General features: G+C 36.8%; 1 protein-coding gene across 1 annotated transcript; it reads right to left on the bottom strand.

Annotated features, from left to right (window-relative positions):
- Positions 1–4,739: 4,739 nt before the first annotated feature.
- LOC140810608 (uncharacterized) lies at positions 4,740–7,642 on the bottom strand. The gene is made up of 3 exons (XM_073168459.1): positions 6,960–7,642; positions 5,900–6,316; positions 4,740–5,109 (listed from the first exon to the last, which is right to left on the bottom strand). The coding sequence occupies exons 1-3, from the start codon at positions 7,468–7,470 to the stop codon at positions 4,925–4,927; spliced, it is 1,113 nt and encodes a 370-aa protein (XP_073024560.1). The 5' UTR covers positions 7,471–7,642; the 3' UTR covers positions 4,740–4,924.
- Between the last annotated feature and the right edge of the window lie 4,518 nt (positions 7,643–12,160).

Here is a 12,160-nt window from a genome sequence, read left to right as displayed (position 1 = left end):
TAAAATAGGGGAAATGAACGTGCGGAGCTTCTACTTCAAAGTCTACCAGATTCATATGATCAACTTATCATCAACATAACCAACAATATTCTTATGAGCTTTCTAAGATTCGACGATGTCTTAACTGCGGTTCTCGGAGAAGAAAGCCAGCGCAAGAATAAGGAAGATAGGTTGGGAACCTCGAAGCAGGCAGAGGCTTTACCGATGATAAGAGGAAGATTCATGGACCGTGACTCCAGTGGGAGCCAAAGACGAGGTAGATCAAAGTCAAGAAGTAAGAAGAAAAATATTTACTGCTTTAAATATAGAGGTAAAGGGCACTTCAAGAAAGAGTGTACGAGTATCGATAAAAGTTCTCAAGGAAATGTGGCTATTACTTCAGGCAGTGGTGAAATATTATTCAGCGAAGCGGCAACAGTTGCAGAAGGCAGAAATAAATTTTGTGATACATAGATTATGGATTCAGGAGCGACGTGGCACATGACGTCTTGGAGAGAATGATTTAATCATTATGAACCAGTCTCAGGAGGATCTGTATTCATGGGAAATGATCATGCCTTGGAAATCGCCAGGGTCGGGACTATCAAAATTAAAATGTTTGATGGCACCGTTCGCACCATACAGGAGGTACGACATGTGAAGGGACTGACGAAAATCTTTTGTCCTTGGGGCAATTTGATGACATCGGGTGCAAAACTCGTATCGAGAACGTGATCATGAAAATTGTGAAGGGCGCGCTTGTGGTTATGAAGGCGGAAAACGTTGCTGCAAATATGTATGTACTTTTGGGGGAAACACACAAAGAGGCAGAACTAGTTGTTGCATCAATTGGTTCAGGAGAAGAATTAACAGTGTTATGGCATAGAAAGCTCGGACATATGTCAGAACGGGGGTTGAAAATTCTTTCAGAACGGAAGCTACTGCCAGGACTTACAAAAGTGTCACTACCCTTTTGTGAGCATTGTGTTCCCAGTAAACAACACAGATTAAAGTTTGGCACTTCTACTGCAAAGAGCAAAAGCATATTGGAGCAGATTCATTCGGATGTTTGGCAAGCACCGGTTGTATCCCTAGGAGGAGCAAGATACTTTGTCTCGTTCATTGATGATTTCTCTAGGAGATGTTGGGTGTATCCAATCAAGAAGAAATCAGACGCTTTCCAAATCTTCAAAGATTTCAAAGTGCGAGTTGAACTTGATTCTGAAAATAAAATCAAGTGTCTGATGACTGATAATGGAGGAGAATATACCAGTGACGAATTTGATTCATATTTTCAACATGAGGGCGTCAAAAGACAATTCAAGACGGCTTACACACCTCAACAGAATGGAGTGGCGGAGCGGATGAACAGAACCTTGTTGGACAGAACAAGAGCTATGTTGAGGACTGCGGGTCTAGACAAGTCATTTTGGGCGGAAGCGGTCAAAATCGCTTGTTATATTATCAATCGTTCTCCTTCAGTGGCGATTGATCTGAAGACTCCGATGGAGATGTGGACCGGAAAGCCGACAGATTATTCTCATTTGCATACATTTGGAAGTCAGGTGTATGTTCTGTACAATGAGCAAGAAAGATCAAAGTTGGACTCGAAATCTAGAAATGTATCTTCTTGGGTTATGCTGATGGAAGAAATGGGTTTCGCTTGTGGGATTCTACTGTTCACAAGCTTGTCATCAGAAGGGATGTTATTTTCGAGGAAGATAAAGTAAAGGGAGACAAAGGCACACCGAATTCAGAAACTACTATTTAGTGGAAAATAAGACGGACGAAGGTCAAGTTTCTTGTGAAGCAGTACCAAAGCACGAAGAACAAGAACACGCTGAGTCTGAGGTTTCCAATGTGAGGCAGTCAAATCGAGACAGAAGACCACCAGGTTGTCTTTCAGATTATATCACTGAAAGCAACATTGCATATTTTATATTATCAGAGGATAGTGAGCCATCGAGTTTCCACAAGGCTACTCAAAGCTCGGATGTATCCTTGTGGATGATAGCAATGCAGGAAGAATTGGAGACATTAGACAAGAATAAAACTTGGGATCTTGTTACACTACCACGAGGAAGGGAAACCATTGGAAACAAATGGGTCTATAAGATCAAGCGTGATGGCAATAACCAAGAGGAGCGATATCGTGCTAGATTGGTGGTCAAAGGATATGCTCAGAAAGAAGGTATTGACTTCAATGAGATATTTTCTCCTATGGTTCGGCTTACAACAATCAGAGTGGTGCTGCCATTGTGTGCGGTGTTTGACCTACATCTAGAACAGTTAGATGTGAAAACTTCGTTTCTTCATGGATATCTTGAAGAAGAAATCTATATGCTCCAGCTAAAAGGTTTTGCGGAAAAAGACAAAGAGAACTTGGTTTGCAGGTTGAACAAATCTCTGTATGATCTCAAATAGGCGCCGAGGTGTTGGTACAAGAGATTTAATTCCTATATCATAAGCCTTGGATACAACAGACTGAGTGCAGACCTTTGTACGTATTTCAAGAGGTCTAGTGATGATTATATCATTTTGCTGTTATATGTGGACGACATGTTGGTAGCATGTCCCAAAAAAGATCAGGTCCAAGGATTGAAGGCACAGTTGGCTAGAGAATTTGATATGAAGGACTTGGGACCAGCAAAACAAGATTCTGGGGATGCAAGTTCACCGAGACAGAAGTAACAGAAAGATTTGGCTTTCCCAGAAAAATTATTTGAAGAAAGTCTTGCAATGCTTCAACATGCAAGATAGTAAGCCAATATCGACCCCTCTTCCTGTTAACTTCAAGTTATCCTCCGAGATGTGTACTAGCAGTGAAGCAGAGAAGATGGAGATGTCTCGAGTACCATATGCATCAGCAGTGGGAAGTTTGATGTTCGCCATGATATGTACAAGATTGGACATTGCTCAAGCATATGGCGAATCCTGGACGAGAGCATTGGAGCACTGTTAAGAGGATCCTTAGATACATTAAGGGTACCTCAATTGTTGTATTTTGTTATGGAGGATCAGATTTTACACTCAGGGGCTATGTCGATTCAGATTATGCAGGTGATCCTGATAAGAGAAAATCTACTACTGGTTATGTGTTTACACTTGCAGGAGGAGCTGTAAGCTGGGTTTCAAAACTGCAGACAGTTGTGGTGTTATTTATAATGGAGGCAGAATACATGGCAGCTACTCAAGCATGCAAGGAGGCAATATGGATTAAAAGGTTATTGGAAGAGATCGGACACAAACAAGAGAATGTTCTTTTGTTTTGTGACAGTCAGAGTGCCTTGCACATCACGAGGAATCCAGCCTTTCATTCCAAGACGAAACACATTGGAGTCCAATTTCACTTTGTACGGGAAGTGGTAGAAGAAGGAAGCGTGGATATGCAGAAGATACATACAAAGGATAGCTGATTTTCTGACCAAGTCAGTAAACACTGATAAGTTTGAGTGGTGTAGATCCTCAAGTGGTCTAGCAGAAACGTAAGCAGCAGGGAATAGCAAGAATGAAAGGATGTGTGAAGATGTGTTTGATTCTCAATCAAATCTCTAACTGGGAGAAATGTCGGCAAAGACTTTTCAGAAAAGGTTGGCAAAAATTTTGAAAAACGTGGGTCGGCAGAATTTGGCAAAATTATAATAAGAATACGCGTTTTTAACGCGTTTTCACACTGACAGGAAGTTCTATAAATAGAGCTCTCCCATTCATTCTGAAATCATCCCTTCTTCGAGTTTTCTCTCATCTTATAAGCATTTGAGTGCTTAGTTCTATAATATTTGTGAGGTGTTTGTTCTCCTGTATTAAGAGAGTGTGTGTTCTCTTTGGAAACACAGTGAGTGAGTTGGACACCACAAAATATTATAGTGAAATTCTTTTCATCTTACCCGTGGTTTTTACCCTAATAATTTTTAGGGGTTTTCCACGTAAATCTCGGTGTCCAGCTTATTCTTTATTTTCGGGTTTTATTATCTCAAATTCCGCACGTGGGACCAACAATATATACAAAACAACAATTAATATTAGGCAAAAACTTGTGTGATACTGTCTCACGTGTCGTATTTTGTGATATGGATCTCTTGTTTGGGTCAATCGTAATGTTGCTCTATATTCTCTTCCTCGCTCTAATTGATGTGTTTGTGTGTGTATCTATCTCTATGACATGACTTGAATTCTGAAATTTAATGTCAACCAAAAAGAAGTAACATTGTTGGAGGACCAGAAATATAGGAGCCGGTTTTATACCCACCATTTTGGGAAAAAATTAACTTTCAAGAATTCTTTTTCGTGTCAGACTTGAATCTAACAGTGTTTGGAAATCTTTTTCATACAAGCATAGAACAAAAGAAGCATGTACATCGGATATTTCAAAAACATGTACATAAATTTTAAAACAATGAGCCCACTAACATATTATTCTTCAAAAAAAAACGTGAAAAGGGTCAGAGTATTTCTCCAAAAATTCTTTCTAGCTCTTGCTCGATTTTGTGTCTTCTACTTGAGAGAAAATTTTGCTGCGTTTCACCTATACTCCTCTAGCTTATTTTCGAAACAGAGAGTGAAAAAAATTGTTTGATTTTCGGATGGCTTAAGGATCTATTTATAGGTTTAAAGGGGGAGTTTGAGATTGGATTGAACCCCATCTACATCTTCAAATTTCAAATTTTCAAGGGATATCGAATCTGGAGATTTATTTTTGGTTGTATATAGATGATATCTTTATCCGCTTATGTTATAATCTTATCTTGATAATCTAGGTATATTTATCTCAAAGTTCATTTATCTCATGATACACTTATAAAACATTGCCTGATCTTTCCAAAATTCAAAGGAAATCTTAAGTTACTAACTTGATACCTAGACTCTAGCCAGTATTCACTACATTGAAAAGTCGGCGAATCCATAAGAAGACGAGCACACAATTGTTATCTCAGAGAAATAGTCTTTAAGAGGTCTTGTAGGAGGCAGCAGCGGTTGAGTTTCCGGACTTCAACAATGGAAGATATTTACTCGACTTAGGAATGTAGGAATAAGCAACAAATGAAGTTCCTACGGCAATGGAGAATCCCATAAAAGTCCACAGCCACCTTCTCCGACTCCTTTTCCTTTCCTGTCGTCTACGAGCAACTTCTGCAACAAATAAACCAACATTTTGTGAGTGCAAGAAGATATCAGTTAAGTTCAGAACTATTACACAGTTACCAAACCCTGAAATGGCAAAAGAAAAGCTTACCATCATGAAGCAGAATGGTGGTCAAAAGTAAACAAACATAAGTTTTTAAAGGAATACAGAGACACGAAACAGTCACAGCATAATAACCTCTCTGCTCATTACGTTCTTGTGAATTTCTAGAAGTGGAAATTTGCATCAAACTTAACTGTGCATGTTACGAAGAAAGATTTTCCCCAATTATAGTTCTCAACTAAAGTTCTAGGAAGCAGTGACCAAAGTCAACATAACTACATGTCTTTTCTCACTTTAATACTCATCCACAATGGCCCAAAAAAACTGATGCAGGTTGAGTTAAACTTGGGATGGTATATACATCAATTCATTTTGTGATGTTGACAGTAGCTACAATTATGGGGAATTAAATGATTTTTCCTTTTCATTTCATGTTAAATTTAAGCAGTGAGGCTTTACTATTTTTTTTTTTGCCACATCCTTTATTGTTTTCTTTGCTTTGTTGTATTTTCCCATGTCAGTGTACATCTAAAATCTTTCGAAGAAATCTTACCACAGACCTACATGAGTGAAGGTCAAATGCCAACTCTTTTCAGAAATAATAATTTCAGCTCAAAAGATCAAGAAAACAGCAAATTTATCAACAAGAGATTCTCTTTATCATGAAACAAGAATCAACTGATTGTCCAGGGTATAAATATGAGGGGATAAGAAAATCTAATTTGAAAAACTTACCCACAAAATTCCTCTGGGACATTTCATGATTAACAGTCTCAAAGTATTGCAGCCTGTCATGTAACCGCGATATCTCCTGGTCTTTTGATTCAATTATTGAGAAATCAGCTTCAGCAGAAGCTTGACCCCTTCCAACCGCTTCAGCAACAAACCTGCTGACAAAAACTTCCTGGGAAAACAGATCGATCATATTGTCAAACTGTGTGCTACAACTATCAGATGGAGGTCCAGGAAATGTTAATCCAGCCTGACGCATAAGGCTACTGATCCGCTCCCACTGACATCGAATTAAAGTCATATTTTCCTCTACATTTTTTCTCCTTTCAATTTCCTCACGAAGAACAAGCCTAATGGCGTTGAGTTCTGATTCAGTTCTAGAACCGTAGGATTTTGGAGTAGACCCGTCAGCGGAGAAATCTGTGAATCATTATCAAGTATTATTGTTAGAAATCATATATATCCAGATGTGAACGGAACAGAGATAATGCAATCTTCCTCTCCAGCCACGTAATTTCAAGAGTTCAAAACCATCCAGTTCAGCGTTATGTCCCAAAGTCTCTGAAATGCATATGGATTTTAAGCAGAAACTATTATGAAATTTAATCATGTAAGCATCTCTAAACATTTTAAAGATTGGGACTTTCGCCGTGTTATGCGTATATTAGTCATTATAGTCTACGTTCTACAGTTTTCAAAATTTTGCCATGACTGAATGCATTAATTCATACTTGGTAGGTATTGGCATCAAAATCAAACAAAACAACATTTGTGCCAAACACGAAATAGTTCAAATAAAATTAAACAAAGAGAACTCCTTCCCAACATACAATTGAGAATATCCCACTAAGCATAAAAGATTCACATACTGCCAAAACTTATTCCAGTCAACTGGACATTACTTCATAATAATTTTTACCCACTTTGAAAACAGCCTGCTGTCAGCTCAATCAACACACATTTCATAAATGGAGAAAATTAGTGAAAACTGAATTTCATGTATCTTAGAGCTAAAATTGCATTGAATTATTTCCAAATTCTGGAATAAAAAAAAAAAGATTACCATCATTCGCATCAAAGAATTCCCCTTGAGCAGAAGCAAAGCTACAGCTCTCCATTTGCTCCTTTCCATTATAATTCGTCTCCTCCTCACCCTGATACCCACTGACCTCTTCATCCTCATCAATATCAAAAGTTTCCAATTTTTCATCACCCGCAAAATTCTCGCCCACCTCCTCTTCCGAGCACAGATATCCACCTCCATTTCCTGAATCGGAACCCACCACTTCAGCCTCACAACATATCTTCAACTCATTTCCTCGGCGCTTGTGGTTGACTACGTAAGGAGAAGGTGATAGCGGGTCCGGCGGGTAACACTGGGGAATCGGAGCCTGCACCGGGGTCACATACAAAGTCGGCGATACGTACACGTGTCTCGGAGCTCCATCTCTCGAACCCCAGCTCGGATTAGGATCTTTTCGACCATTTGAAACTCCGGAAAGGGGATTCTTGAGAGATTCTTCCACTCTGGATTCGAAATAGCTTTGCAGCGATGCAGTCGTATAGGTGGGCATGATTATTTCAACGAAGAGGGGAGTTTAGGTTTGTTTTAGGGCTCCGATTTGGCGTCGCCGCCGCCATTGGAGAATTAAGTAGAGAGCAGAAGGAAATGGGGAAGGTGTTAGCTTGAGGAAGGGGGAAAGGAAAGTCAAGAGTCTGATGATTCAAATTGAAACGTTCAAACGCAAATTTTTTTTATTTGGGTTAAATTGGGGAAAATTCCACAATTATAAAAGATAAGTTGATGGTCCGTTCCGGTTGATTCAATCTTATATGCAGAAGCATTATCTCCATGATAAAATCAAGGGCTCAAATTTAACCACACATATATGGAGTCCACTAATTTTTTAAAATCATATATTTATATGAATCTTGTCCATCCAAACTATGTGGAACAGTGCCCCACACGTAGCATCGAACTTATCGTCGATTCCTTGGACATGAAAATTTAGTTTCATTATTTGATCTCAAGAAAAATGATTTAAAAAAAATATTCTTAGTTTTAATCTGGGCCATAAATGGTGGGTTTTTTAAAAAAAAATTCAGGCATATAAAATTATTATTATTATTATTATTATTATTATTATTAAGTAAGTTTAGGTTTTTGTGTTGATTATAATGGATATCAGTATTTTAAATAAGATTTAACCATTTACAAATATTGCATGTGTCCGAGTGTGAGAAATTCGGGGCTTACATGATTTTTCCCAAAAATTATGAATCCGAATCTATGTTTCAGATTTATTGTAACGTCCCAAAAATCTGAAGGTCCACGTGAACCACATGCATACAAGTTATTTAATTTATTTGGTATTCTATTAAATTGTTTTAAATATAAAATGTTTGTTTATTTCATTAAATTGTGTTTAATTAATTTTATGCATAATTATTGCATGGTAGAATTTATTTCATTAAAATTTAAAAGATCAAGTATTAGGATTTTTAAGTTGCATTTCGCGTTCGAACGAGTAACTGATTTGGGGAATTAGCAGAAAAATTATTTTTATTACATGATTAATTTTTATTAATTAATATAAGATGTTTTAAATGTATTTTTTAAGAAATGGGCTTTGTTCGGTATTTTTACCCGTCAGAACATATTTTTCAGCGGTACGCAAATTTTATCGAAACGGAAGACTTTTTGAGGGTCTGACTAATATTTTCAAGAACTTACCAAAACGAAATATTTTTCGGGGTTGTGTTTGGACTTAATGGACTTACTTTTAAGCTTATTGGATCTAAAACTTCTTTCTAAACTTTTACGTGACAATTGAGGCCCATTAACTTACTTTTTAATCTATATAATTATACCTAAACACTCCCCTTAACCTAATATCCTTGGATAGCCGACACCTCCCCCTCCACCATCAGTTTTCCTTTGGTTTTCAGAAGCTCCATTGCTGCAACTTTTGCAAGCTCATTTCTTCAAGAAAATAGTCTCTGGCGCTTACCCGACGATCGCTTCTTCGACGTTCTTGTGTGGAATTCCTTAAGGCATTCTTCGTATCACTTCTTTACGCCTCCAGGGCCGATCCTAATAATATTTGGGCCTGAGTCTAACTTTTAAAAGAGACTTCTTAATCATAATGTGTGGTCATATTTTTTTTTAGTTCCATAGCATTTTTTCAAATTAAATCAATACGTTAAAGACAATATAAAAAACTAAATGAATAAAAATATCAACCATGTCCAAAATGATCACTAAAAAACAACCCGCCTAAAAGTTTTAGAGCTAAAAATACTAATCAAGTCTGTACAATCAAGTTGTTCAGTAATTTCTTTCTCAATTGATAACATAGTCAATCCATTCAATCTTTCTTGTGACATGGTTGATCGGAGAAAAGTTTTGATGAGCTTTAACTTTGAGAAACTTCGTTCTGCACTTGCTACTGTGACCGGAACTGTCAACGAGATTTTATAAGCAATATGAGCATTTGGGAAACACCCATCCATTTTCTTTAAGTAATTCACTACATCAATGGCCGATTTTGCTTCTCTTGGTAAAGAGCACCTCAAGAATGTCAACTTCGAAAATAGATCATCCCCATTAATATCAGAACAACCCTTATGAGTCAAAAAATTTTCAAGATTCTTGCAAGACCTCAACAAGATTTTATCGTCTGCACGCTGTAACCTATCTAGATTGAACAAAAAACCAAATGTTTCTTCATATTTTTGAAATTGTTCAAATAGAGCTTTCATAGAAGAACGAGCTTGATCGATTATAAAGAGAAAGTAGTTGATTCTAAAAGATTCCGCAGCTGACTGTTTCACTTCTTCACTGTTACTTTCACCAAATTATTTCTTTCTTCGAATAACACGTTTCTCTCGAAATACAGCTTCAATGCCCATCTCACATGCCATTTCTTTAGCTTCAACCATGGCCTTATCGTAACCATCTTCTCTAAATTCTTCAAGAAATAAAACAACTCCTTGTAAAAGTTTGATAGCAACATCAATATCCATATTTTCAAATTGAAGAAATTTGTTCACAGTGTTGATAGCATGCAACAACTTGTACCAAATCACCACACCAAGCAAGAATTCAAAATTCTCAAGTTCATATAACGCTAAGGACTCAGCTTCACTCTTCGTTTTGGGATCTTCACTATCATTTGCCAAGTCATACAAAGCATCTCTTATTTGTGCAATTTGCTCCTTTATAGGTTTAACAATCTCAACATGACTTTCCCATCGTGTTTGTGACAATGGCTTAATTGTCAAACCCTTCACGTGATCTTTGAAAATCTTCCACCGCTTGGTAGAAGAGTAGAACAATGTATAGATCCGTTGTATTACTCCAAAAAATGACATAGCCTTAGGACAACGATTCACCATATCACACAAAGCTAAATTGAGACTATGACAACCACAAGGAGTATAAAAAGCTCTGGGATTCATTTCAAGTAACCTTTTTTGTACACCTTTATGCCTACCTTTCATATTAGATCCATTATCATATCCTTGACCTTTAATATCATCAATATCAAGCTCAAGATTGACTAAAACATTTTTAAGATGCATAAAAAGCCCAAGTCCCGAAATATCATCAACATCTAAAAATCGCACCCAATATTCTTCTACTTTTGTGAAACTTTTTGAATAATTTAAACGTCGTATGACAATGGACATTTGCTCTTTGTGACTGATATCAGGAGTACAATCTAATATGATCGAAAAATATTTTGCTTGTCTTACCTTTGCAAGTATTGTTTTTCTTACCTCGCTTGCCAACATCTGTATCAACTCATTTTGAATTCTGCAACCAAGATATGTAGTATAAGTCTCATGGTCTTTAATCCGTAGGAGGTGCTCTTTCATTACTGGATCAAACTCTGCAATCATTTCAATCATTTGTAGAAACAAACCATTGTTTTCAACCTAAAGTTTTTCACAACTTACTTGAAATGCTAAATTATTTTTCGCCAATCGTTGAACAACTGCGATTATCCTCTGTAACACTTGTTTCCAATGCTCTCTTTCTTTATTAATTTGTACGTGTACTCCTGAATCAATCACTTTATTTGTCTTCAATCTTCTTTCCAATTCAATCCAATTCGTCATACACTCCATATGCTCCTTACTCGCCTCATGATTTGCAAGACATCGACTCAAATTATGCCAATCATTGTATCCTTCATTAGCTAACTGACCATATCAAGTCTTGGTTACTTGCTTCTTGAATAACTTACAGCAAAAACAAAAAATCTTGTTACAAGAAACCGAATATAATAGCCATCTTCTATCACTTTCCTCCCTGTTTGGAAAAATTCTCTTATAATGTGACACATTGAAATGCCTGTTAGCGCTATCTTTAGGAAACACATTTATGACATCTCTATTCGGACCTCTTTCCACTAAAAAGTTTCTAACTTTTTGATCAATGTCGTCCCACTTCACCGGATTATCAAACCAAGTTTCTTGATTCAAGATCTCATATTGAACAAACTCTTCATCTTTCTCATGATCATTGAATACATCCACATCGACAGACTCAAAACTTTTTTAGTATCATTCTCAATCTCATCCAATTCATTATCTTGTTCTCTACTAATTGAATTATCAACCGTGTCTTCAACCTCTGCAACTATGTTTTTATTTGAAACAAAGTACTTGTTGATATATCCGGCTTGACTTTGAATCATTTCTTCAATCTTTAGCTTTCTTTTTCTTTTTTGAGACCCAGACATGTACTTAGGAGGCATGATTAACCTAAGAATTCAAAAAAATAATTCGATGAACAATAAGAGTAGGTCTATGTTTAAAGACAACAGTGAATATTTTTGTAAAATGAGTAAAATGAGTTTTCCCAAATCAGTTGAGGTAAAGCAATTGACTTTGACAGACGCAAGAGACAATTCTCGACAAAATAATAGTCGATTAAAAAAAGTACCCAAGTGAAAACAATTCAGAAATGTAAGTTTAGCTTCCACCCCTTCTTGTTTAACCTGGCTGTCATTCTTCCACCCTATCCCAGTATCAAAATCATGTTTTTACACATGTATCCACCACAATAATCTACAAACTAGATTAGCAAAGTGCTTTGGTGATTGACCTGCAAGTTAGCATCGTCCAAACAAAATGTGATGTTTCAATCTGAAGAGTTGAAAATGTAACTGTAACGTACCGTACTTGTACTACTTAAAATTTACGAAAAAATTAAAAAATTTCTTGAATACGAAAATAAAATCAATACGGTCGTCA

The sequence above is a fragment of the Primulina eburnea genome, chromosome 13 (genome assembly GCF_022965805.1).
Source record: "Primulina eburnea isolate SZY01 chromosome 13, ASM2296580v1, whole genome shotgun sequence".
In the NCBI taxonomy this organism is placed as follows: Eukaryota; Viridiplantae; Streptophyta; class Magnoliopsida; order Lamiales; family Gesneriaceae; genus Primulina; species Primulina eburnea.
The sequence above is the reverse complement of the archived record's forward strand: the minus strand, read 5'-3'. Positions and strand labels throughout refer to the sequence as shown.

Excerpts from the sequence above, each read along its gene's own strand:
- LOC140810608 (XM_073168459.1), bottom strand. The coding sequence starts at position 7,470 with ATGCCCACCTATACGACTGCATCGCTGCAAAGCTATTTCGAATCCAGA. Across the intron at positions 6,317-6,959 it reads ATTCTTTGATGCGAATGATG|ATTTCTCCGCTGACGGGTCT; the intron begins GTAATCTTTTTT and ends AATGATTCACAG. Across the intron at positions 5,110-5,899 it reads GTCCCAGAGGAATTTTGTGG|AAGTTGCTCGTAGACGACAG; the intron begins GTAAGTTTTTCA and ends TATTTGTTGCAG.